The sequence below is a fragment of the Lates calcarifer genome, linkage group LG4 (genome assembly GCF_001640805.2).
Source record: "Lates calcarifer isolate ASB-BC8 linkage group LG4, TLL_Latcal_v3, whole genome shotgun sequence".
NCBI lineage: Eukaryota > Metazoa > Chordata > Actinopteri > Centropomidae > Lates > Lates calcarifer.
The window spans coordinates 14,972,876-14,999,398 of NC_066836.1; the positions used below are offsets into that span (position 1 = coordinate 14,972,876).

Sequence of the window (26,523 nt, forward strand, 5' to 3'; positions counted from 1 at the left end):
AAGGTTTAAAATAGACAGTAATGCCAAGCAGCTGTTTGCCAGCTGTAGTGTCTGTAGCAGTTTTTGATCAGAAATACTGTGAGTGGTTCAATATTTTTGGAAACAGGCTTGTTTGATAGAGCCAGGCTAACTGTTTCCCACTGTTTTCACTCTTTATGCTAAGCTAAGCTAACTGGCTGTTGGCTGTTGCCTCATATTTAATGCTGAACTATTCATTCATCCAACACACTTTCTGTCTTTAGTTCATTTGTCCTAACATCAAAATGGAACCTTCACTATAAACTTCTGTCGCATGGCTTTTCTCCAGGCTTTCTCAGGGCTGCTGGGGCTGGAGGATCTCACAATAGAGCGCTGCAACCTGACATCCATCTCTGGCCAGACGCTGTCCTATCTCCGCAGCCTGGTCACCCTTCGCCTCCGTCACCTCAGCATCACCGCCCTGGAGGACCAGAACTTCCGCAAGCTCTCCAACCTGCGGGGTCTGGACATCGATCACTGGCCGTACTTGGAGTACATCTCCCCTCTCAGTTTCCAGGGCCTGGACCTCCACTGGCTCTCCATCACCAACACCAACATCACCTCTGTCCCCTCCGCCTCCTTCAAGAACCTGGTGCACTTAACCCACCTAAACCTGTCCTACAATCCTATCACCACACTAGAGCCCTGGGCCTTCAGGGACCTGCTGAGGTTGAAGGAGCTCATTATGGTAAGCACAGGGTTGATGACGGTGGAGCCCCATGCCCTTGGAGGCCTCCGACAGATCCGGGTCCTCAACTTCTCCTCCAACGACCTGCAGACTCTGGAAGAGGGCTCCTTCCACTCTGTCAACAGTCTGGAGACCCTCAGAGTGGATGGGAACCCCCTGATGTGTGACTGCCGTCTGTTGTGGATCCTGCAAAGACGCAAGACCCTCAACTTTGACGGCAGAGTGCCGGTGTGTGCGGGGCCGGTGGAGGTGCAAGGGGTCAGCCTCAGCACCTTCACCGATTCTGCACTCTTCGATCACTTTACATGCCAGAAACCTAAGATACGCAACCGTAAACTGCAGCAGGTAATGAAGACGATCACATTTAGGTTTAATATGTTGCAAAATGCTAATAGCTTCTACAAGCACAAAAAGTATTCTATAGCACTGCCTTTGTATACACTCTGCTGTGTTTTCTGACCTCCTCTGCATTTATTAGTCCATGCACTCCTTTCCTCTTCTTCCCACAGGTGATCGCCCGTGAAGGCCAGCCAGTGAGTTTTCTGTGTCGAGCTGAGGGAGAACCAGCACCTGCTATTGTCTGGATTTCCCCACAGCGCAGACGGATCACAGCTAAGAGTTCAGGGCGCATTACCGTTCTCCCTAGTGGCACCCTGGAGATCCGCTATGCCCAGCTCACTGACAGCGGAACATACATCTGCATTGCCAGTAATGCCGGAGGCAATGACACCTACTTCGCCACACTCACAGTGCGTGGCCAGCCGCTGGACGCCGCCTCAGCCTTCTTTCTCAACCGCTCGCTGTACAGCGGCGAGTTCTTCAACGACACAAATCTGAACAGCACACGCGTTTTCCTCAAGTTCACCTTGGACCTGACCACCATCTTGGTCTCCACGGCAATGGGTTGCATCACCTTCCTGGGGGTTGTCCTCTTCTGTTTCCTGCTGTTGTTCGTGTGGAGCCGGGGACGCGGCCAACGCAAGAACAACTTCACAGTGGAGTACTCTTTCCGGAAATCTGAACCCGCCACTGGAGGCTCCTCGGGAGGGACCAGGAAGTTCAACATGAAGATGATATGAAACAACGCAGCCAGGGGTCCCTCGGGGGAGGCATGAGCACGTCCCAAAGACGTGTTTGACACACGCAAACACACACAGCCACTGACTCGCAAAGGAGCTTGAAAGCACCAAAATAAGTTCCCGTCTATGGCTCCATTCAAAATTGAGTGTCCACTTCAAAACCGGAGCCATGACTCAATTGGGTTTGATTTGTGAATGAAAACAAAATGACCCTGATCTCTCTGCCTCTCAGTGATTTTAAATGGATTGTTTGAATGGTACCGTAAGAAACTACAGTGCTGATAGATCTAAAAGAGCTGCTTGTCATCTATACTTGATATGAATAATAGAGTTAAGAATTATAGGAGATAAGTTGTGAATTGGCATGATTACTGAGCTGTGGAATACCGGTAGCCGTGTCTTTCAGATACATTAATGAGAAAATGAAAAAGATTTCCTTTTCATTAAAGTTTCCCTTTTCTGTATTTTGTGCAGTAAGGGATTTTAAGAGAAATATAATGCAGGGAGACCTGGCTACCATCCATTTATAGAAATTGTAGCTATGCTCTTCAAGAGTCTGCCTTGTTAAGAGTCCTGCATGTAGAGTTGCAGTTGAGAGTTAAGTTGTAAATTTTTACAACTAAATAAAAAACATGGTTTTGAAACAAAATCTGAATATGTTTTCCATAGAACATTCAGTATAACAGCCAGCTTTATCTATTCTGACTATGGCTGAACAGTGAGGAGGATTATATTGGGTCAAACGCTTCATTAACATAATCATATGTCATTTGTTTTAATCAGCAAAAGCTTAGTGGATGTCTACATACTCTAGCATGATCTGATTATAATATCTGGTGAGAAGGAATTGATTTGGATCATTCAGATGAAAGACAAACAGACAAACAAAGCATGATTCGGCCTCTTCTTTGTGAGATTTTGCGACAACGTTAGCTGTGTGAGTTTGGGACGAGCACACTAGCCGTGAGCTGCCGTGGTGGCCCGTGGCTTCGAGGGCTTGGTTAGGAAGTCAAGCCCACTGGACACGGGTCTCTACGGTAACCATAGCAACCAGCACAAGAGGGAGCAAGGGGGACCGGGCTGGTGGCCCCGCAAGGGGAGGGGGTTTGCTCTGCAGAAGGGGAGGGAAGACAGAGGTCAGTGTGACCTCTGCTTCCTCTCCCCCAGATCACAAGCCCTGTTCATGCTCTAATGTCAACTGGAAAGGGACCCCGCCCTATCCCTGCTCTCTACTGTGCTGCGGGACTCCTGACCTTCCCAGTGCCGCCCGGGGGGAGCAGCCTGGAGAGTCGGGTCATACTCAGAGGCAGACAGAGGACACACAGTAACACTATGGAGGTGCTCATATTTATCTACACACTCATCCTAGTACATAAGCAACACATGTATAGCTCCTTTTCTCAGGAAAAGTGAAAAAACTAGCCAACAGAGTGAGAGTAACCACACATACTCACTCTGTTAAAATATTACATTCCAGCAATACTGTATGTAGAGCCATAAAGCCAAAATTCATTCTCTGAGAGAGAACTGATGTAAATTACTGAGTGAAGAAACAAAGCCATAGTATGTGTAGATTGTTTTTTTATACAGTAGTGTCTGCATGATCCAGTTATATAATAATAATTATTATTGCCACTGCCATCTTACAAGCTGTCGTGATGATCATAAGACCATCTGCTGTCGCTGGGCTTGCATAAAGTTGCACCCCATAACACACAGACACACACACACACACTCACACAAAACCAACATCAAGGTTATTTGAATTGGTAGCAACAACAATCACAGTTACACATGAATAAAAATACAAAATGACAATGCACCATAGTCCTCGTAAGGTGTGACGCTGACTGCTCTCTCTCTGCCTCTGAGACGGTCAGTGTGCAAATGTCTCTGCCCCCCTAGCCCAGTGCATCCCCCCCTCCTCACCCCCCACCCCCCCATACACCCCCACTGGGTCCTCCTTTGGGAGGGGTCCCTGGCTGGAGACCAAGGATTCAAATGTAAATGAAGTCGTGTTAACCCTACCCACACCATGTGCATCGTAATGTGGAGAGTAGTACTGTGGTTTTAAAAACACACACACAAAAAAAATGACAAAAAACTTTCTTTGAAGTGTTCTGTTGCTTCTTGTTTGTCCTCCATTTTAATTTCCTCAGTTGTTGTTCTCCGTGACCTTTTGGCTGTTTACCTCTTTAAGCTCCTTGTCCTCCGTGTGGGATTGTTCTGTTCTCAAGACCTAATAAAGTTCGCTTACACTAGACAGCTCCCCTTCAAATCTCAGTGGGCAAAATCAACTGAAACCAGGCAGGGCAATATGTTGATCAAGAAACGAGAGCTAATCTAAAGCAGTGGTGTCACAAAATGATTAATAGGATGAGAAAGAAAAAAACATGTTTACAACACATGATTGTATAAATGTTTCTGAATTAAATCTAGGTTTTATTTTTATTTACTTATTTTCAAGTACTGAATATTTTTGCCTCTTTTGGAGTCAGTGCACCAGGTCTTCGTAAGTTGAAACTTACTAAGTAGATTTATGCATCACTAAGTTAAAAACTGTTGTACCATGCAGTTCAATACAATTATTTGGCCACCAAAACTGTTATATGTGGAAATTACGCTCAGTGACTTCATGTTTTGCTTATTGCTGTTGATTGTGCAGATGTTTCCCAGCAACAGGTTTATACACAGTATCAAGTTTTTAATAGCTAATTCCTTAGTTTAATGGTGCAGCCTGTACCAATAAATCAGTTTAAGATTATTCAGTAGTTTCTCAGAGCATAGGAGGGTCTATACACACAAATGTAGTGATGGATTAACCCATAGCTAGCACAGCTAATGTTAGCGTGTTAACATATAGCCTATTTAGACTGAAGAGTAAAAGATACCTGACCTTACCTGACAATCAAAAAGCTGTTAGTGTCAGTGATGTAAACTGGAGAGATTTTAAATTACATTCCACCAAAGCACAGAATATATTTCAAAACTTTATGTCAATAACATTCGGTGGTCAAATGACCTTGCTTAGGTTGAAGACTATGAGCATGTGTAACATAGGTTTTGCAAGAAGACATTGCTTCATTTTCTATAAAATGTATCAGCCACTGATCTAAAGCACACCTAAAGCTTATTATTAGGAAATGATTTGCCCCAGGTATGAGAGACTCTCAGACTCTCAAAACTTTTGCAAAATAAATCCTGCAAACTCCATTTTAGTCCCTTGTGAGAGATGATGAAACCCCGGCTTCTGTGTCAGGATGAATAACTCAACAGCTGTTAAAGATTCATGAGACCGAATGAGAATAGATGAACAAATTGGCCTGGTTTTTTTACACTGCCTTTAACAGTGTCAGTGGCCATTTTGGCTTACACGGTGTTGAGAACAGGACGTTGCCTTCATGGACATTTCCTCTCCTCGAGCCAACCCTTTCGTGTTTCCATTCCCTGGTATTTCTCAGTGGAAACTAGGTTTAGAAGACAGTGAGAATGTCTGTAGTGATTGTTGATGGTGTTATTGTGTAAGCATCAATCACAAATGTAAGCATAGATGAGGGTGTGTTTCATTTTATTATCTTCTTCTCCTTCTTCCTCCCTTTACCTTCCTCTTCCCCTCTTCCTGTATCCTGTCTTCTTAACATTTCCAACCCTTGTTGTCCCTGTTCACAGTATTAGGCTGGAATATGGTTGTGTGGTAGTAGACACGTGTTCTGTGTGGTCGGTGAGTCAGTGTTATCGTGTTATGATTTGTTGCTCCTCGTGATGCCATCGAACATATGGAGCAGTGATCGGATCGGTGGAGACAAAAGATGAAAGGGGTGACCCAGGTTCCTAAAAAACAAAAAAACAAAAAAACATTGGTTCCCAATGTTTCTTTCATGCCCTACCCATTCCTGAAAATCCACCTCTGGAACTTTCCCACTCTGCGCAGTGCCACTCTGGGATCTTTCTCCAGATATGAAAACCCATGGACTGTACTGTATGTATTTTCTCTGCTGATATCTTGTCACACTTTAACTTTCAAATGTAGAAAGGGGGGTTGTGGGTCGGATTGTTGTAAAACTGTGAGCATACATTCATTTTCTGCCTACTTGGGTACACTGAGTCATTTTGACAAGGAATCCATTCACTGAAAACTCACATTTCAATATTGGTCAAGGTTGGAAATAAGCGCTTGTATCTATTCAAGCTCCACAAGTCCTTCAAAGCTGGAGGAACTCATTTTACTTCAAGCTGAATGCACTCTGTCCTTTCCCCTCCAACTTAAATTTCCTCCCAGAGGTCCATTATCAATGGTTTTCAGACTATGATAAGCATTTTAATTGATATAGCAAAGACTTTGCCAGACAATTCTTCAGCAGCTCTCCTCAAAGAAAAGATGCCAGTACACACAGCTTCGCAAGCCAAGCCATCTCGTCAGTCTGGCTGACAAAACTCCCAGCGTTTGTAGACACTGATTCATATCCTCTAATGTGATTCTTGAGAAAGTAGGCTGAGCGATCCCCTGCTCCTTCCTCCAGTTCGTCCTTGCCTTGGGTTGGTGTACCATAGTCTAGATGCCCCATTTACAGCAGCAGGAACAGCAACTTCTCTATTAGGGATACCTTCCACTGGGGAACTCTTCAAAGACACAGACCAAAATAAGACAAACCCTCAGACACAGATAATCATGGCGTCATTACCAACCAGGTTTGAATTATTCATCTTTTGGTTTGTAGCATTGAACTCATTCTATCCCTCAGTTAAATGGGGCTGTGCTCTTGATACATTTTTTTTTTTACTATTTTGAGCATAAATATTTCACCTTTCAGACTACATTTCTGCAGCCATGGTCTTGTGTCATTTCTGACTCTATATTTGCTGTAAATGAATCCATCTCTTACTCCAGATTCTACAGCTGCTGTTTTGATTGGATTAAGCTTGAGCTGAATTATCAAGCAGTGAAGTGCAGTAATGGGATGACGGAGAAGAGAGCTCGGCTGATTGGGTGATTACTTGGCTTATTAGTCTCATTTCCATAGCAGACCTCTCAGAACAGGGTGTCATACAAATACTGGAGGTTGAATTTATGGTGTTATTTAGTTGTTTACATTTATGTTGAATAGAAATCTTACCTATGGCAGGTTCGTCTAATTGGTCAAGGAGATGATAATGCAAACAGCCACATTCCTGTATAATTGTACATGTGGCAGAGCATTGCTGAAGGATTGCACCTTGGACAGACAACTGCTCCATCTTAACCTTGACCAAGCAAGTGCAAGTACCCCCTTTCTATGTGGCGATACTGATCCCCAGTGGTAAATGTGAGTAACAGCAACAAATGGGACCATACTGTTGCCGCTGATGTACCAGTATTGTGTGTGGTAGGAAAATAAACCAACAGCTCTGGGTCTCATACAGTGGAACACTAAAAAGAGCAAATTGACTGTTAGCCTCATAAGTCAGTGCTTCACTGATTTTCTTATAGCCATAGCGTGACCTCCTCTCCACTCTGGGCGCCTGAGGCAACATTTTGCTCTCAGGCACCTGCTGTGGGAGGAGGTGTTATCAGGATAGGCCTCCCACCTGACCAAAAGCAACAGCTCTGACCTGGTTTGCTGGGACTCAGTCTGTAGATTAGACAAATACTTTCTGATGCCCCCCCCCCCCACCAGTCTCAACATAACAAACAATAACCAACTATAATAAAATATCACAGCATCATTCTTTCTCTGTATATGACTGAGAGCTGATCAGCAAACAATCGGTTCCTCTCTAAAGAAAAAAAAAATCTTTCTTGTGGTCTTAGCAGGTTTAATCTATGCATGCCTTTTGTATACAGTGATTGGTCTTGCCAAACTCTCACCTACACTTGTACAGAGAGCTATGGGTGCCATTGTTGCAGGCCATGGGACTGGTTGAAACAAACTGCTGTAAGAGCAAGCAAGACCATTAAAATGTTTTGAATCTGGTACAAATCAAAGCCAGGTGCGAAAAATCACCTTCACCTGCACTCACAATTGAATTTAAAGAGGCGTGCATCTTACAAAATAAGCATTTGTTTACTTGGGATGATTGTACTTGTACACATATCTATCCACACACAGGGAGATCTGCTCAGTTGTGTAAGCTGTAGATAAAGCGATTGATATTCCAAGCAGGATGGTGGGACTGATCAATGCTGTATGGGGATAGGATTATTAATGGCATACTTACATTGATCTATCTTGAACCTTGTCACTCTCCCAAAATCCCTCTGGAGCAGGAGGAGGCATACAGAGCTCTTATAGACCTGGTTGGCACTCATTCCTAGGTTTCCACATTACCTTTTAAGACAATTTCACTTTTCCTCTTTTAAGAACGAGATGGTGCCAGATTTCAGCTTTATTCTCCAGGTCTGAGCCGATGTAACGCTCTCTCGCCTCTCCCGCTCCTTAGAGGAAGCTGTCACTGCTATAGCTCTGTATTTGTTGGAGTCCTCTAATGGAAAATACTGATGTGTATTTCTCAGATTTGGCAGGGGTAAATTTATCCTCTCCTCTCTCTTTCGATCTCTCTCTTCTTTCTCTCTCTTTCTCTCTTTCTCTCTCTCTCTCTCTCTCTCTCTTGCTCTCTCTGTCAACCTGGCACCGACCTCGTTAAACATTTCAGAACATTTTTCATCGATCACTCTTAGTTTTTGCACTAATGCATATTTGTTCCTCTTTGACACGGTCATTACTGACTTCCGAAACCTAGGAATGGGTGCTGAGCGCTCCAATTAAATGCAGAGCTAATATAAAGACAGGTTGTTCAGCTTGATGAAATGGATGGTGTCAAATGATTAATGACTAAAGCATATGGCTTGCTCACAACAGCGACTGTTATACAGTTAGTACCAAATTTAGACTTTCCTCCCCTCTGGCTTCACAAACATCTGACTGTACCTGAACTATCACATTTATATTTTTGATGTTTGGATCCTTGGATGTGAAGAACAGAAACTGTACATATTAGATCTATTAGCCATATCACGTCATCCAATCTGTAGACCTCCTTGCCATGTCTGACAGAGGAAAATGACTGTTGAACTGTAAATAGTGTAGGTATAGTAATAGAGGATTTAACTGCTGCTTCTTTTCTCCAGGGATCACCCATGTTTTGCTCAGTCCCATGGCTGCTTGGTCTCAAAGGGAAGGATAAGACAATAATGTACTTGTCTATAAAACACATATGAGTTCGTTTTTTATTTCAATGTATGTTTTATATACTGTCTGTCTTGTAAATTAACTCCTTTTTCGTCATAAAAGCATGATGTGACTCTGTCAGCTGTGTCCTGTGTCTCTCCTTCTTGTCTGCTTGTCGAGCCTGATTAAAAATGGGCTCTGAAAACAATGAGCTACACCACTTATCCATAATGACTGTTGAACACAACATTCAAAAGCTAAGCATGAGAGTAAGTATGAAGCCCAAGATGTTCGGTATAAATAAGACATTATGATATAGATAATTTTCTAAATAAATACACACACAGTCAAAGCTGCTGTGATGAATATTTTTGTTCAGTGGAACATACCATTTATATGGGAAAAGGATCGTGTGTTCAGAGAATTATCAGTTGTCCATCTGCTCTATAGACCTTTGTAACATCTCTCATCTTGTTTTAGTTTTATGGCATTCATTCACTTTCACTGCTCTTAATGGATAGTTTTAGGTTGTAGTAGACAAGTCAAGTCAAGTCAATTTTTATTTATATAGCGCCAATTCACAACAGAAGTTATCTCGAGGCACTGTTTCAACCAAAAAGTGCCATAAAACAAACAGTTATCAATTAGTTGGTGAACATAGAGGAGCATTTAGCAGCTAGAGAGCCAGATATTTCCCTCAGGAGTTGAACAGAGCTAAAAGAGAGCGAATATTGGACTTTCATTCATCAGGTGGACAGAAAGATGACTCCAGATGAATGCTAATGTTGCCTCATAATAGTTGGATGTGTAAATAAGCAACTATTTGCTAACCACTTTATCATGCCACCCTAAAAGTTGGTGTCATTGTTGTGTTCATGGCTCATTTCCACTGACCCCAAATGACCAACAAATTGTTAAATGTCCATTTAAACTTTACACACAGTGGATAGTTTTTGAGCTGATTCTGATTTTTGGAGTCAGTATGTTTAAATGTGGCAACTTTTAAGCTATATAGATGATAAATAAATAAAGGCTTCACCTATCCTTTTCCAGAATTTTATCCCTGGCAGTGTGAAGGAGGTTTTAAAATAGTAATTGAACGTTTTAATAAGTACATAACTTCCAAATTACTAAAAATATTAAGAGACCTTCTCTTAGCTTTCTGGTTAAATATTTGGTGGGGCCACCATGTTTTTAGATCATGTACAAGCCAGGATGCTGTAGCATCAAGTCCTATGGTCATGTAATGTATAGTTTTATGCCACCAGATGGCAACAGAGCACCACAATAAGAAACAATCACACAGAAAATGAAAAGCTAGTCAGCCAATTGCTTGTTTCTTTATTTGTTTTAGTCAAAACACACAATTTACCCATACTGGTTTTCACTTGGTGTATTATTTGTTCCAGTTATTACTTGATTCTCCCTCCACAGGCTGAAGGCAGACCTGACAGATTCACTGTATTTCTGGGAGATGAACATCAGAAGAAAGGCTCTCTGCATGATGGCTATATATGTGTGTGTGTGTGTGTGTGTGTGTGTGTTTGTGTGTGTTTATGTGCTCTGTGCATATGTGCCGGCATTTGATCAACATCTTCGATTAGATGTCCACTTAACAAGTCAGATCCCCCACCACCTCCCCTCGTGGACGGGGGGAGGGTCCTGCGTGCATCGGCCCCCACCATAAAGGTCACTCTGAAGAGGTTAAAGGTGACCACACACACACACACATATATATATATATATATATATATATATATATATATATATATATATATATATATATATATATATATACACTGATTTCTCTGAGAGCCATCCTTCCTCCTTTCCTCCCATATCTCTTGTCCAGTCAGTTTCTCTGCCCTCCTCCATCACTCTCTTTCTCTCTCCCTCCTTTTTTTTGTCTCTGCTCTATTTGAAATTGATTGTCTTCTACCATCACAAAGACACTTGGTTCTGATTGATTGATTGGTAAGGGAAGAGGGAGAGAACATCGACACTGGGGCTTCCGGAGCTCTGAGGTCTGTCTGAAGGAAAAAAAGCAAATGATGCCATTTTGATGCACTGGAAGAAACCGCATTTCAGCTGCCCGGCTGTCTGTTTGTTCAGGCTCCTTAAGCAGACAAAAAACACCCAGGTATCAATTTAGATTAGATGAGCTGAAACACAGGAACAAAAGAGAGAAACTCACACGCAAACTCACACTCACACGTATGTGATGAAACAAGGGGTAAATACAGATACAGACACGGAAGTGTGGAGACCATTTCCACGGGGGGTGTGATGAAGCTGATACACGTACAAATACACATTTTTATATAAATACACAAACAGCACATAAAAGACACAGAGCTAAAAAATAATGTAGATTATTTGGAAACCAAAACCCAGTAGTTTCTTTTTTTGCCCTGTTTCTCCCCCTCTCCTCCACCTATAGAGGTTCAGTTCATCCTGCAGTTTATATACACTTATATAGTATCCATGCATAAAAGAATCGCTCATCCCACCCCTAATTACAGAGGTGCTTTGGTTGGATCTCTTTTTTTTAATATGGGAATCACTTTAACACACATAGGAGACAATCTTCAAACACAAAATAAGCCAAAAAAAATGATGCAAAACAGAAATGAGTGTGTCCTTGATGTCACGTTCTTGACTTTATCTTTAACATCCACTACACCTTACTTTGTATTTATAATCCTTTTACTGATTTCTTCTTTTCCTCTCTTACTTTTTCCTTTTTCATCCGTCTCTTAAGCGCAAAAAGGACAACGTGCAAACCTACAAAACAATAACTCAAACGATGTCAAACCATAAAACAGCTTATACTTCACACGCTCCTTTAAAGAAATATAAAACTGAACAATCATTTTGCTGTGACTTTAATGTCACTCTCATTGCTAAACATTGTCATTATTGTTTCACTACATAACCTTTACAATAAAGATTTGAGGTATATCGAGATGAATTGTCTACACGTGCCTGCCTCGTTGTGATGCTACCCTGGACGGAGGGACCAGCAAAGAGGGTTTGGATGGACGGGGGGTCACCGGCGGGCGTCAGGTATCTTTAGGAGATGGAAGGTCTTATGAATGTACTGATGACTCATTGGTTGGTTGTTTAAACAGGTTTATGTCTAGATGTGAGTCAATGAGAGAGTGGGATGAGAGGGCTTTTGTAAACTGCCAGATACACACACACACCTACACTCGGATTACAAATTACACAAAAATATCTCTGGTGGGAGTGTGTGTGTGTGCGTGTATCGTGGAGAGGACTTGGTGAGATCTCACCAGCATTTAAAAAATATGCAAAAAGAAAACAAAATGGTGGCGGTAAACAATCTTTTCCCCCTCGTTGTGTGAAAAAAGTGCTCTTTAAATCAAAACAAAAGTGGCTCTTTAATGTCATGAGGACCCCTCCAGTGTTGCTCCCCCTTCACCCAGTGTGTGCCCCCCTTTACCTTAAACACTGCGTGTGTTTATGTGTGTTTGTGTGTGTGTACATGTGTGTTCAGAGCAGTCCAACCCCTGGTTGAAGGAAAAAGGCACTCAACTCTTCCCACATAACAAACACCTCTGTGTGTTTGCCATGTAGCACGACTGCTCAACGGAGGTGTGTATGTGCACTAAGAAATATCTCTGCACCAGTCAGTGAATCTGCGTGCGGATTTTGCATGTGTGTGTGTGTGTGTATGTGTGTGTGTGTGTGCGCGCATAGTGTTTGCATGTGTGCACGTCCCAGGTCCAGTGTGAACACGGCAGGCTTGAAGTATCTTTGGTATTGATGGCTGTGTCACAGTCCACTCTATTCTGTGAGGTAGCCACACACACGCACACAACTGTTTCCATCACTAACTCTTCTGTTTTGGGTCTGAACTTCAAACATCTGCACTAAAAACCTACAAAGTTTGGACTCTAGTAGGAGTCCTAAATGACACCTCCGACAGGGAATTTGTTATAGTGCACTACGTAACAACCAGAACCCATAAGTATGGAGGAATGTCACTTGGATGTTTCCTACCAGTCTAATGACAGGCCTCTGATGCTCCTACCTCCCCCTGCTGCACCCTTCTTCCTCTGGTCTGCGTCTCCTCTCTAATATGATTATCTCCCGCTAGAAGCTACATGACAAGTGGCTTTGCCCACAAAAAATAAATAAGTAATAATAATAATAATAAAGAAAGGCATAAATAAAATGAGGCGGTTCTCATGGTAACCAAAAAACACCATCAGCAGAGGAATGCAGTGACAGTCCAGTTCAAAGGGGTCAAAGTTCAGAGATCAAGGAAGAGGTCCTTTATGTCCAGACTGTCCATCTATTCCATCACACAGATATTCACAAATATGCACAGTTTGTCACTTGTGGTATCCCTTCCTTGTCTGTGCATAGGATCAGTCTACGACATGTTGATTCTTCTTTTCATTTTTTTTTTTCAACCTTTAAGTTTTTACATTTTGTCGACAAGGTGCTTCTTTACATATAGTTTCAGCACAACATAGCACAATAGTCACGAGAGAGAAACCATGTGTCTATGGTACTATTATTACCCGCATCAATAGTAAGGAGGGAAAAATAAAGGAAATACACAACAGGAGGCGTAGGGGTAGGGGGGGTGGGAGGGTAGCAAGAGAGTAGATAAATAGAGAATAGATAAGACAGAGAGACAGAGATGAACTTAAAGATTATTTACAGTCACTTTCATTGTGTTTCACGTCGATCACATCAGTGTTTTGTTTTTTTTTCTGAGGTATGGAATAGGCTACATGCCCGTATAGTGCTCGCAGTTTGAAGGTTGTAACGACACAGGCCAGACACAGCGGGGGCGCATGACGACGGAGCAGGCCGCACCTGTTCTCTGATTATCATGAAGAGGCAAACATCATTGGCACTCAGGATCCTATATTGTGACATTTGACCTCTGTGTTTGGCCACTAGAACAGAGCAGGCCTCCCCCCTCACTCCCTACACTCAGGGACGACACCTTTGAACATGGAGGGGTGCCGTCCCAGTTTTGATTGTTCTCCTCTTGTAACCTGAAAATATCCTCTCAAGTGGCTACATGGGCTAAGGCCACATAGCCATACAACAAGTCTTAAGAAACAAACATTCAAATATGTATAAAAGGGTGTGTGGATTATTGTGTTTTATCATTTTGTCTCAGTGTGTTTGGTGTTTGCAGGGCTAAACTTATGCTTACATATGGTATTTGTATCTGTATCCTAATGGAAATCTACACTGCAGGCTTCAGTGTACTCTAGGGCCTGCTGGAGATATGAGCTGTAGCTACACCAACATGCTCTCAACATGTCCAGATGTGGTTCAAACAGGCAGCAGGTGGCACTGTTACACTGACGTGGAGCAGGAGCCGAATCACTGCAGAGGAATTACACCCCTGGAGAACACACACGCACACACACACACATGCACACACACGCATGCAGTGATGCAGAGCCGCAAGGTGGCATGTGGTTAACGGGTCAAAGGGCCTGCCGAGAGCGTTTCACAGACACTCGACACACGAACGCACCCTTCAATCAGCCTCGGCACTTGCTGCTGAAATGAGGAGTGGTTGACCACACCAGCGGACACATCCGCTGTCTGATTTCTGGCTGATTTGTGAAGACCAGCGTGTGGCTGCTCAAGGTTCCCCCGTCTTAAAGCTATTGGTTCCTTGTCATGACTGATTCTTTGGTGTGTTTACATCCTGACAACAGCCCACCCCTTCAAGGCTTAAACACAGACCCACAGTGTGGTTTAGTGTGGATGGATTTTCTTTGGTTTTCAGGTGGATTTGCTAAGAGCCACATGTGGTTGTTTGAGGGCAACTCCCTAAAGCTACTGGATCTTTGGTTTGAAGAGCCATGATTTGAAAAAAAATGAACATTAGCCCCTAAGAGTGACATTCAAATTAACAGAAAACACATGGAGCATTGAGAGGATCTGATTCATCTGCACAAGTCCTCAGCACTTTGAGTAGATGAATCAGATGAGTGATCTGAAGCTGCACACCCTGTAGCTCTGCAGGATCAGAGTTAGAGCCCACTTCTTTGGTGAAAAACACCCCCCCTCCCTCCTCCTCCTCCATCCTCCATGCATCTGTTCAATGAGCCATCCTGCCACCGTCAGGCCTTGGAGAACGTGGTTGCAGAGGAGGTACCAGGTTGGATGGGTGAGGCGTTGGTGTTGTTGTTTCCGTGAGGAGTGTGCTGCACGTGGCTGTGGCCATGCACCCCGTGACCGAGCTCCTCTGTGTCCCAGCGGTCCGGACAGCGGCGGCGTGAGTTCATGAAGAAGTTGGAGACGGTGGAGAGCTCCAGGCCGAGCTGCTGGGAGATGGTGACCTGCATCTCTTTGGAGGGGCGGCGGTTCTCTCTGAAGATGGCTACCAAGGTGCGACGCTGCAGGTCGGTGAAGACCAGTCGCTGCTTCTTTGGCACCTGGCTGCGTTCTCGTCCTCGGTCCTCCTCCTTGCGTTTACATGCTGGATAGAGGAGGAGGAGGGGAGACAACAGAGAGAGAGAGAAGAGTTTTATTGCCATCGAAATATTCTGTGCTCCTGTAAAGTTACAAAATACAAAACACAGAGTTGGGTGGGAAGAAACAAATGATGCATCATATGGCTACATTATCAGGGTTGGATGCCTTAGACACCTAATGATGACACAAAGGAAAATACCAAAGAAATCAAGACTTACAATTGAAATGACTAAAGGGCAAATCAGAGTGTGAAAGCAAAATGGACCAGTAGCAGGTGTTTGTGTGTATAAATGAATCCTCTAGTGTTCCAGAAATTGTAATATTTCATTAAAATGTGTTGCTCAAGTAAAACTTATATTGTGACTGTATTGTGTGGGAGGACAGGTGCAAATTTGGAGGTGAAAATAACAAAACGACATGCATGTAACATATAACAGGAGGAGTGGGAGGCAACAAAACAGAGAATAGAAAAGTGGGAAGGTCAGAATGGAAAACAAGAAGTCAGCGAGTCGACACTGGGGAGTGAAAAAAGAACAAAAGAAAACATCTTTCTGACTCAGATTCTTAAAGTTTGAACTGAGATATCAGATCATGGTACCACTTCCAAAACAAGTTGGCCAAAGCTACATCTCACGTCTTTCCAAGCTGAGTAGTGGACACTAAGGATCCTTTAAAGATCATTGCAGTGGCTTTTTCAGCCTTTAAATTTTATGTTTGTTTTATTTTATATTTTCTTACCTTTCACACAGCCTCTGTTTCCCTTTATCTCACTATGGTATTAAAATCAACAGACATATGAAACTTGCCTGACAATGGATAGTCAGTTTTCTTTAATTCCTATATTTTCTAAATGATTATTATGTGGTATTCTTTCTTCTGCATCTGCAAACGGGGGGCTGGTTTGAAAACTCTTCCTGTTGGTGTGTTCAAGAACACTCCAACATATGAAATTTAAGACTCAGTTGTTAGCTACTCTTTGTACAGAAGAAACAAATACATTTAGATGATCGCTTCAGCCATTTTATTTAGACCTGTTTTCCTGTCTGTATTCAGAGTAAAGCCCATGGGGGCAAAACATTTCTACTTTTAGGAAGCTGGGTGTCAAAACCCAGAAGTCGAACTGTCCGTGAATGCTACGGAAAGGGTCGCCTTTTTAAAATGCCCCCCCTGCTTTGCAGCTGCAGCAGAACATGACAATAACATGAACAAACAAACAAACACGGTGGAGGCTAATTGCTCATTGGGATGGATTTCAGGCAAGTTTCAAATCTCTAGAAGTTGATTTTCAAAGTGCAGTGAAATGAAGTGAAACTAGTGGCCGCCTGGAGGATAAGAAATCAATCTAAAAACTGAGGCTTAGAAAGCGGTCATCAGTAATGTAAAGTGGGTTGTACAGTGTGTGGATAATGGGCCACAACTTGGGGTGGGGTGGGGGGCACCAGTGGGGTCTTTTAAAGTTAGTGCAGTGGCCAAATGTGGAAGGATGGAAAGTTTAATTGTTAATATTCTGATTAAACAATTACATTTGTCCTAGGAAAAAAGGGGTTGTGGTGGATAAATAGTGGGTCTGTGAGTCTGTGTTGAAACTGGAGGAGCATGATGTGAAATGCTGACAAAGAAGCGGTCCGCCGTGCCTGGATGCACCGTCAGTTGGCTCGGCTCTAGCTGTGGAGACTGGAGGGAGTCTGTTCTGTTCTGCTGCCCTAAAAAGCTGCAATGATCGATTTTCCGCGGTTTTCTCCCGAACACGTGGTCCAGTAATCAGGGCTCCCTTCCCCACCCGATCGATCCCCATCGATCCGCGAGACCGAGGTGTATGTGTGTACGTGTGTGTGTGTGTGTGTGTGTGTGGCGTGTATGGGGAGTATAGCTCAAGAGCGCGCTTTGTGACAGACAGATGGAGAAGAAATTGTTTATCTGTGGAAGAACAAAGGAGATGTGGCGGAAAAGAGTGGCAGTCATCCAGTCTTAGAGCTCCGGAGAAGCACAAAAAAAAATGTCTCTCATGTATGTCACTAATTTATATATTTTTAATTCATAGAAATAAAAGTAATGCGCGTGCACGAGATGTAGTGTGTTGACGAGCGTGGGAGAAAGAAACAAAGTGAGGAATGATATTCATCCCAGAAGTGTTTGTGTATGTGTGGGGGAGGAAGGGAGGAAGAGAGGAGAGGATGAGATGGAGGAAAGGAAAGAGAGAGAGAGAGAACGAAGCTGGCTGCAGTGTGGAGGTGGTGTATGCAAATGATTGATGACTTTACAGCAGGTTTAGACAACAGCAGTAAACAGATTTGACTGTGAGGGGGAGATCAATATGAATGTGCACGTGTGTATGCATGCCTGTGCCTGAGCGTGCATGTGTTTGAGTTGCCATTGTTCATGCTTTGTTACTGCAAGCAAAGCATAATTACGAGATATTTTTCCTCAGCGGAATGTAGGTTATATGTTTGTCCCTGCATTAGAACCTCCACAGATACATCACTCCATCCCCTCTTGACTTCTTCAACTGTTTCCCTCTTGTTGTTTTTCTCAATTGTTTTAATTTGCCCTCAGATTGATAGCCCCCATATTGATTGATCCGCACTTCAGAACCATTTCATGGAACGTTTATTCAATTGGTTCAGGCCCAGCCATGCCAGAATCTCCTCACGGCTCTCTAAGTGCTGTCTCAAACCAAACTCAATACTCCCTAATGTAATGACTGAATGCTAGTGCTAATATAGTGATAATTTAATATGTAATGCCTGTTTTCGAACAACTTGTGCTACCGGCCATTTTACAATGCCAACACCACTCTGGTTCTCCTCCATCAGCTCGAATGCAGCTCTGCAGCTCAGAGGCCTGCGGAGCAAAAACCACCGCTGCCCTCCTGTAACCAAGTGAAACCAAGGAGTTAGCACAATGCCCCAGGCCTGCATGGTCAATACATATTTCAGATAATCAATAGGTCCATTTCAAATGAGACTCCCCTGGCCTCCCCCGTGAACATCCCCTTCCCCAGCAATGAATAGGACCACAGGGAAGGAAAAGAGGGAGCTGCTCATTAAAGCAACATCTCTTGAGGCAGGAGCTAAAGCGTTGTAGGCTATCTTTAGTTGCCTCATTACCAAATGGGCTTTTCTGAAGAGACAAGCGAGGATGCTCAGCAGTCTCAAGTGGCACTTGCTCATGTCGTCTCTTTCATATTGCCTGGGTGTCAACGATGCTAAAGGTATCAGGCGACTGCCACTTTGCTTAATCTCAACCTCTTGCTGATCCAAAGATTAACTCGCTGGCTGTGCAGCATGTTAAGTTGCACTAGAGCCTCCTTTTAAGAGCAGCTCTGCTTTATCACTTAAGTGGCTGCTGTTGTTTCTGCTTTGGCAGTGCACTTATACGTGAAGACGAAGGTGAAGGGCAGGGCAGAAGGTGGAGGCTGGTTGACTTTTGTCTCTTATATCACAGTACATGTCAGTGCCAGATAGGAATGTATGACTTAAAGTGAAATGACTGACAAAACCCACTGCTATTCACATTCAGTAGTGTCAAATTTTCACTTCTGACATGTTTTATGACATAAGAACCTACTCTGACGTGACCTTTCCTTTCTCTCATTTCATTTCAAACATATAGCTACCAGAAACAAGATGCTTCCTACTTCACTGAAAAGTCTACTCTCATTGTTTCCAGATCAGACCTGTGTAAGGTGAGTACTCACTGTGATTCACAAACCCTGCTCAGACCAATACATGTTAAACCCACAGAGACTAAACTTCTACTTCTAGTGTTGTACCCTGCAAATCCATCTCTCTGCACATGGGAGGCTCAAACAGTCAAGTGATTTAACAATCAACACAACAGTTTTTTTTTTTTTTTGTTTGTTTGTTTGTTTGTTTTAAGTCATAGGGGTAGGCTTTAAATGTCCTTTCTTCACACATGAAAACAGTTGATTATAGCTGTGTTACACAACAGCAGGGCTACAGATGTAAACAGGATTTTGTCTTAAGACATTCTGGCCTGAAGTTTTGAGCGTGCAGGAGGAGAACATGAGATTCTCAGGTGTCCTTTAAGGTATCACGTTGAGATTAAACAGAGATGAAAGCCAATAAATAGCTAGATGTGGGTGAGTCACACTTTAAATGCCATCTATCTATAGCCTGAGATGTGGTGAAATGGAGAGGTGGGTTTACCGTGGCTCTAGAGAAACACACATATAAACAAAAAGCAATTAGTGAATAGTTACAGGAGACTAAAAAATTTACATCAATTTAACACTTAAATGTTTGTGTGTGTGTGTGTGTGTGAGGGCAGATGAGACATGAAGTAGGGGTGGATGGGGGAGGGGGTGAGGGAGGGAGGCAGGGAGAGGGAGTTGGAGAGGAGGTTAGGGGGGAGGTGGGGGGCAGACGGTGAACTAACCGCACCGTGCTGCTGCTAGTCGACGCCTGGACGGACGGATGAGATCGGGCTTTGTGTGCGGTGAGACGGGCCCTCTCCCGCCCTGGACGGACTACTGCAGGCGAGAAACAGTTTGGCGTCAATCACTCTCTGTCACACCTCTCAGATGTACGGTTATTGATTATATTGATCATATTATAGGCCTATTCATTGCTGGGAAGTAAAACGCCCGAATGCACCCCACCACCTCCTCCACCCTCCATCACCACCATCATCCACACATCAGTTAACAACACTGAGCAGCAGCAGCAGCGGTGAAACCAACCCGTCCCTTCAGCCTTAAAATACTCTCAATTGATCAGGATTGGATTATTTGAAAGCTTTCGATTATTTGTCGATGTAAGGCCTGTGTTGTCTCGTTGAGACGAGTGATCGGCAGCTTTACAGCCTGTCAGATATTGGCTTGCAGTCTATAAAACGTCTGCTTGGCTTGCGTTACCTCCAAATGTTTTTTGTTTTGTTTTTTCCCTGCCTTTTTTCCTGAGAAAATTGTAGATGGAAATTTTCACTGTAGAGAGCACAGGCTCCTGTCAAACATTTATAGTCGAATTTTACAAAATAAAACGAAGCTCTCGATGCCAACGAAACTAAAAAATGAGCCATTGAGGGAAAAGTTAAAGTGAGAAAAGTACTGTATTTACAGTGTCATGAAATATTTTCCGAAACGATTAGAGATATTTAGTAAAAGATTATCAGAAAATAAAATAGTCATTTTCTATTGATCAGGATGGCAAATGTTGTCGAAAATCGGATGTAAAGGGGTTTAAATGTTCAGCGTTTTTCGTTTTGTAGAATGTGTTTTTATTGAAGCTACGGTTCAAATGTTTTCATTGCCTAGATTGTTTTTATTTTTTAAATCTAATTTTCGAAAGAAAATGTCGACTCATCTGGCTTTTAATTTGACGAGAACAGCAGCAACAACAATGAGCAATGTTTGCCTGAAACACTGAGAAATCTGCGGCCTGTAGCAAACACACAGCAACACCAACAGACCACTGTATTATTTTTAAAGATGAATGTAGTAAATGAAGCTGTAGATATAAACAACATCAACAAAAATAGGGGGAAACCTCAACGAAATGAGATTTTAAATATAAATGTGGGTTTTAAAATACCCACTGTTAAATAGAGAATTAATTTATTCTTTTTTTTAATATAAACGAAGTATCGGATTTAATACATAAAATGGGCTAAGTGGGAATTTTTTTGATAAAAATAAACCTCTAATTACAAACACACACATTCAAAGTCTCTCTCTCACACACACAGAGCTATGGATAGTCTAAGGCTGAAACAAGTTTCTGTGTAGGCTGATACATTCCCCTTGTGGACAATAAAGTTAAAGTTGAAAAGTGCTAATTGAACCATTAGTAATCGGACAAATCGGCGCTCTAAATGTTTTATTGGTATTTTCACCTTCAACACCAAACCGCTGCTGTGTGAGATCAGAGGGTGCTGTCTGTTCAGCACCAGGAGGTCTTCTCCAAACTGACGCGAAGGCAATTAATCAACAAGCTTTTCCAAAACGAACTACAAAGCTGTTCTCCAAAAATAAAAGCTTGAATTAAGAGGGGCACCTAATGGACAACATCACTGCTGCATGTTTACATTTTTATCTTAATCGTTTTAATTACACTTCAAGGCAAAATAGCTGGAGAATGGAATCTCTGTGAGCAGCTGGATCATATATTTCTACCCCCTATAGCCCCGTTAAAGAATCTAAACTAAATGTTGCATCTCCTGCACAAATCATATTCATAAAACGACATGCTGTGATTGATTAGGATGAGGGCTTTATGCTGTTAAGTGCCTCAAATATCTCATTTCATTAGGTGTGTGTCATGAAAGGTCACTTCAAATGTTTATCCGGAGGTTGTTTGTACAGTTTATATGAAGCTATGTAGAACTCCTCCATGCAGCATGTTGTAAAGCATGTGGGTTTTATAGGTCGTGACACATTCATTCTCATTCACACTGAGTGCAGAATTATTTCACAGCAGCGTGCCGGTACAGTGGCTGTATGCAAAACTGAATTGTGCCTGATGTTACAGAGAGCGAGAGAGATGACCAGAGAGCAGAGATGAAATCAGGGTGGAAGGCAAAGGATCTGCCTTTGCTGATGCTGGTACAGAGCCAGAAGAGACAGAAACGGGGGGGGGGGGGGGGGCTGGGAGGAGAGAGAGAGAGAGAGAGAGAGAGAGAGAGAGAGAGAGAGAGAGAGAGAGAGAGAGAGAGAGAGAGAGAGAATGAGGGAGCCGAAGAGAGCAGAAGAGAGGAAATCAATACCGATTCAGAGCGAGTCAGATAAGCCTGAACAATGTATAGTGCAGACACACTCTATAACCCAGTCACACACACACACACATATGTGGAAAACACTCGAGCAGACACACGCGTGCATGCACACGCGCACACACTGAGTGAAATGTGCTCGCGTGCCTCCATAAAGACACATTACAATCCCCATAAAGCACAGCAACCTTTAAAATCAAATGACATCACAACCTTGGATTGCTTTGAGGATTCGCTGACATGAGCAGAAAAGCACTCATTACTACAACTCGATAGGCAGCTGGATGCTCTGATGCTCTTTGTCTACTGTAAGACGCTCTGATCGTCTCATGTCTGTGTTAAAATATCAGCCTTTCCTGCCCCTGATTCCACCACAAGTCTCTCTGTTGCAAACTGGCCAGAGAGGTTTCCTCTGATCTGAGAGGCGCTGGAAGTCTACACCACCTTTGTTGGTGTCAGATCCCGCGCTATTGATATTTCACAGGATGTTTTCGGGGTGTAAACAAGGTTCTTCAGAAAACCACTTACACGCCCTCTTGCCGTGGCGTTAAGGCAGCGAGGCTGGTGTGTGGTCCTCCACTGTTAACCACAGATCCGACTTTGCTTACCCCTAGAAGATGCTGTTACAAGCGCTAACATCACCGCTCCCTGCCTCTCTCTCGTTCTTCCCCATCTCCCCTCCTTCTCCCTTATACTTATCAATTATTAAGGTCGGTATTGATCCTTTCACTACCCTGCCTCTATCTGGCTGTTCACACAAAGCCCCAAACCTGCCTGCCCTCAGTCAATCAATGGCATCTCCCAAGCTCTCGCCACCACCCCCACCCCATCACCCCCATCATGTCAGTTTTGCTTTTCTCGCTTTTGCGCTTAAGCCGGGCCGACTGAAGTTTAGCGCGGCCCCGATTTGGTCCGTTTGGATAGAAAAAAGAAAAAAAAAAATACGAGATACAGCGAACTCGTATTAATCTTTCATGGCACGAGCAAGTTTGATGGGCATTAACAGACGGGTCTGGCAAAGGGAGGGAGCAGAGAGGATGGAAAATGGCTGTGCTGTGCATTGTTTGACTTTATGAAACATGTTCTCTATCACCCCTCTCCTAGCCCTCCAGTCAATGCCCCCTTTTTTTCTTTGTTTTGTTCTGTGGCTCTGATCTTTTGAAGCCAAACAACCTGCCTGCCTGTTGCCAGGTTATCCAGTAAGAGATTAGAGATATTATTTTCATGTGCTGCAGAGAGAGAGAGAGAGAAAGAAAAACAGAGAGGGAGAGCACCAGGGAGTGGGAGAGAAGGGGGTTGGGAAGGGGAAACGGCCTTATTGATCTCCTATGTGCAAAGCCAGGCAAACACTGAAAGGACAGAGCTACACTATTAATGACACTCACAGCCTCAGCTACTAATCCTCTATCTATCTATCTATCTATCTATCTATCTATCTATCTATCTATCTATCTATCGTCTGCCAGTTTTCTACACTTTACTGATTCTGCTCAGTCTAATGTTGTTGTCCATATTGTTAAACTGTGATGGATTATATTATCCAGCCTGAAAACAGGAGGTCAAAGGTATGACTGTAATGTATTTTACTGTAATACATTTATACACACGCGCGCGCGCGCACACACACACACACACACACACACACACACACACACTGCTGGTGTGGGCATCTGTACCTCTGAGTTGTTGACACCATTATTTTCACCACCTTTTTTCAGTGAAAATCGCTCCTATCGCTCCTTTTTGTGTTTTTCAGCGTCAAAAAAAACAACTCTATATTCTCTATGTTTTCTTGACCATACTGGTCCCTGTTTCCAATCCCCCATCCCACAGCTGAAATCAATATTTCATCAGAAGTGTTCATGCAGCTTAACGTTGCCTTGAAATAGATCTGGGGATCATATACTGGCAGAGTTGGGTCTGGTTTACAGTAGTATAAACCTTTTTTAAAATCTGTAATTACATGACTTGAGTTCTGGTGAAGTTGTTATGATTTCTGTGGTCACATCTAACTCCGCTGACACTGACAGCGTCACTGAGAAGGCGTTAAAAGAAGAAGAAGAAGAAGAAGCTCGCGCCAGTGTAATGAGTTTGAGCGATCATACCTGTCTATGTTCTAAATTTAGAGCTTTTACACCGGAGTACTAAATGAAAAGCCGGAGAGACCGTGCGGTTATTGCGACTTTCAGCTCCGATACGAGTATTGATCCGCATGCCACATTTAAAAGGGAGAGTGGGAACTGGCGTATTGATCAGGCAGCCTGGGGTCACCCCGCTTCTCCTCGCGCAACTAGTTGGCCCAGTAGCCCCACCACCACCACCACCACCTCCGCCTCTGCTGCTGCTGCTGCTGCTGTGTGTTTATGGTCGGACAGAGAGAGAGAGAGAGAGAGAAAGAGGGGGGAAAAAGGCGTCGGGGGAGGGCAACTATTTCGAGGTTTATTGTGAATCAATGGCGATTTGCTATGTGCCGATCAAAAATATAGACCCACAAATTTAGTCTACAACAGCCCGCGTAAACGCAAATGTACACGCCCAAAGCAATCGTTAATATCCCAGGTTTCCAGAGATCTAAATGAGCAACAATTAGACTTGTTCTCTTTCTATAAACAGTCTATGTTTGTGTCAGGTTTCAGGAAATAAGGGATGTGGATAATTTCAGTGAGCCTGAGCCTCTGTGCGCTTTGTTTTTAACCCGGTTGAACTGTCCGTGGTGCTGAATCTTTAAGGGGCCTCCGCAAGTTTGGTGTGCCTGTTTCTGATCTGAAAGTCACAGTGGAAGGTGGCCTGGTTGTTGCATAAGGTCGGTCAGGTGTAATGTGACATGTTAATGCTGAAAGGGCAGTGTCTTACCGGCCAGGCGGAGAGCAGACATCCGCTGAAACTCAGGCTCTTGCAGCCACTTCCACATCCTCCTGAAGGTCTCCCGGCCTGACTTGAGCTTACTCCAGGGTTTGGGGTTCCGTAGCAGGTCTGAGAGGGTTCCCTGCGACCGGCTCAAGATCCTCTGGGCGAATATGGCCTGCGGGATGGAGTACCGCTTTAACTCGGCCGTTATCCTCTGAGCCACCTCCTTCGTGTTGATCTCCTCAGCTTGGATCCCCGACCCTGCTACTCCCTGGCCGGCCCCGTGGCCGTGCCTCTCCCGGTCCCCGAGCATCACAGCGCCGTTCGCCTGGGAATGGAGGTGACTGTGCGGGTGATGGTGCATGCCGTTGAGGTTGGAGATCATGCCGTGGCCGTGACCTCCTAAACTCCTTGCCAGGTGCTCTTGGTCACTCCGGGACAGCATGGAGGCGTGGGACTCGAACCCTGACACCGGGGAGAGCATCTTGGCGTCGGTGGAGAGGTGCGCGCTCGGACCGTACGCCGAGAGCGGCTGCTGGGAGTTGTGCAAAGAGCTCAGCCCGCTGGACAGCGGGGAGAGCGAGCCGTGGCCCATGCCGGACACGGACATCTCTTTGGGATAGTGACTGTACAGGTTGCCCATGGAGGCGAGCCCCCGGTGGTCCTCCCGCATCAACGTGAAGCTACCGCTGACGTTCCCGGCGGAGAGTCGCTGATGGGCGGCAGCGTGGTGGTGTGAGTGCGGGTGGTGAAACTTATCCGAGACGGTGGATATCGGAGGTAGATGCTGCAGGGGGGTCAGGGTGGTGTACGTGTTGCTAAGGCTCATCCCGGTCTCGCACATGCTGATGGACGGGTGCAGGTGGCCGGACAGAGCGGACGGGTCTGTCCGGTAGTCCCCGGCGGAGCTCTCCAGGAGCGAGGCCATGCCAGAGACCATGGCTGACCGCGCGCCGGGAGCGTGCGAGACCAGATTCCGGGGAGTGGAGCTGGGGGACGGCGACGGCCGCACGTGCGGAGAGCTCATGAGGTCTCCCGCCTGGGAGTGCGAGGACACGCTGTGAAGGTTCTCCATGGTGAGCTCCATAGCTGAAAAGATATATTTTCCCCTGTCCCACCCTCCCCACCCTCTCCCCCTGTCTCTCCCTCTCACTCAGGGACGCTCTCTCTCTCTCTCTCTCTTACCCCCTCTAGCCCTCCTGGAGCGATAAAATTACATTTGAACGCCAATCCATTGATATAAATTCTCCGATCAATCCAGTGCGGTGTAGACAGGTTCTGATTGTTCCGATGGAAGCACAGAACCGAGCGACTCCGCGGCGTCTCCGCGCTTTATGCGTTCATGTGGATGGGAGCTCTCCAGGGCGATATCTCATCTCTGGTCCAACAGCGCTTCCACTAAGAGCAGGCTGAGCCACGTGTCAGAGAGATGGGAGCGCGCCTCTGTGTATTTAAAATGTGGGGCGGGTACGAGCAGAGATTTCTTAATAGTCCTCCTCACCGCGGGATGAAAAAAAAAAACGCGGCTGGTGGA

The 26,523-nt window shown here is 44.3% G+C and overlaps 2 protein-coding genes across 2 annotated transcripts in view; one reads left to right on the forward strand and one right to left on the reverse strand.

The window, feature by feature from the left end:
* The window catches only part of LOC108883592 (leucine-rich repeat and immunoglobulin-like domain-containing nogo receptor-interacting protein 3), a 35,710-nt gene extending 26,639 nt beyond the window's left edge, over positions 1-9,071 (forward strand). Inside the window, exons 3-4 of the mRNA XM_018676928.2 lie at positions 308-1,051; positions 1,216-9,071. Coding sequence (XP_018532444.1) covers positions 308-1,051; positions 1,216-1,785 — 1,314 coding nt within the window. The 3' untranslated portion in view covers positions 1,786-9,071. The remainder of the gene's footprint in view (positions 1-307; positions 1,052-1,215) is intronic.
* Positions 9,072-15,058: 5,987 nt separating this feature from the next.
* onecut3b (one cut homeobox 3b) lies at positions 15,059-26,076 on the reverse strand. The gene is made up of 3 exons (XM_051070081.1): positions 24,996-26,076; positions 15,178-15,417; positions 15,059-15,117 (listed from the first exon to the last, which is right to left on the reverse strand). Exons 1-3 carry the CDS (start codon positions 26,074-26,076, stop codon positions 15,059-15,061), a joined length of 1,380 nt encoding a protein of 459 aa, XP_050926038.1.
* Between the last annotated feature and the right edge of the window lie 447 nt (positions 26,077-26,523).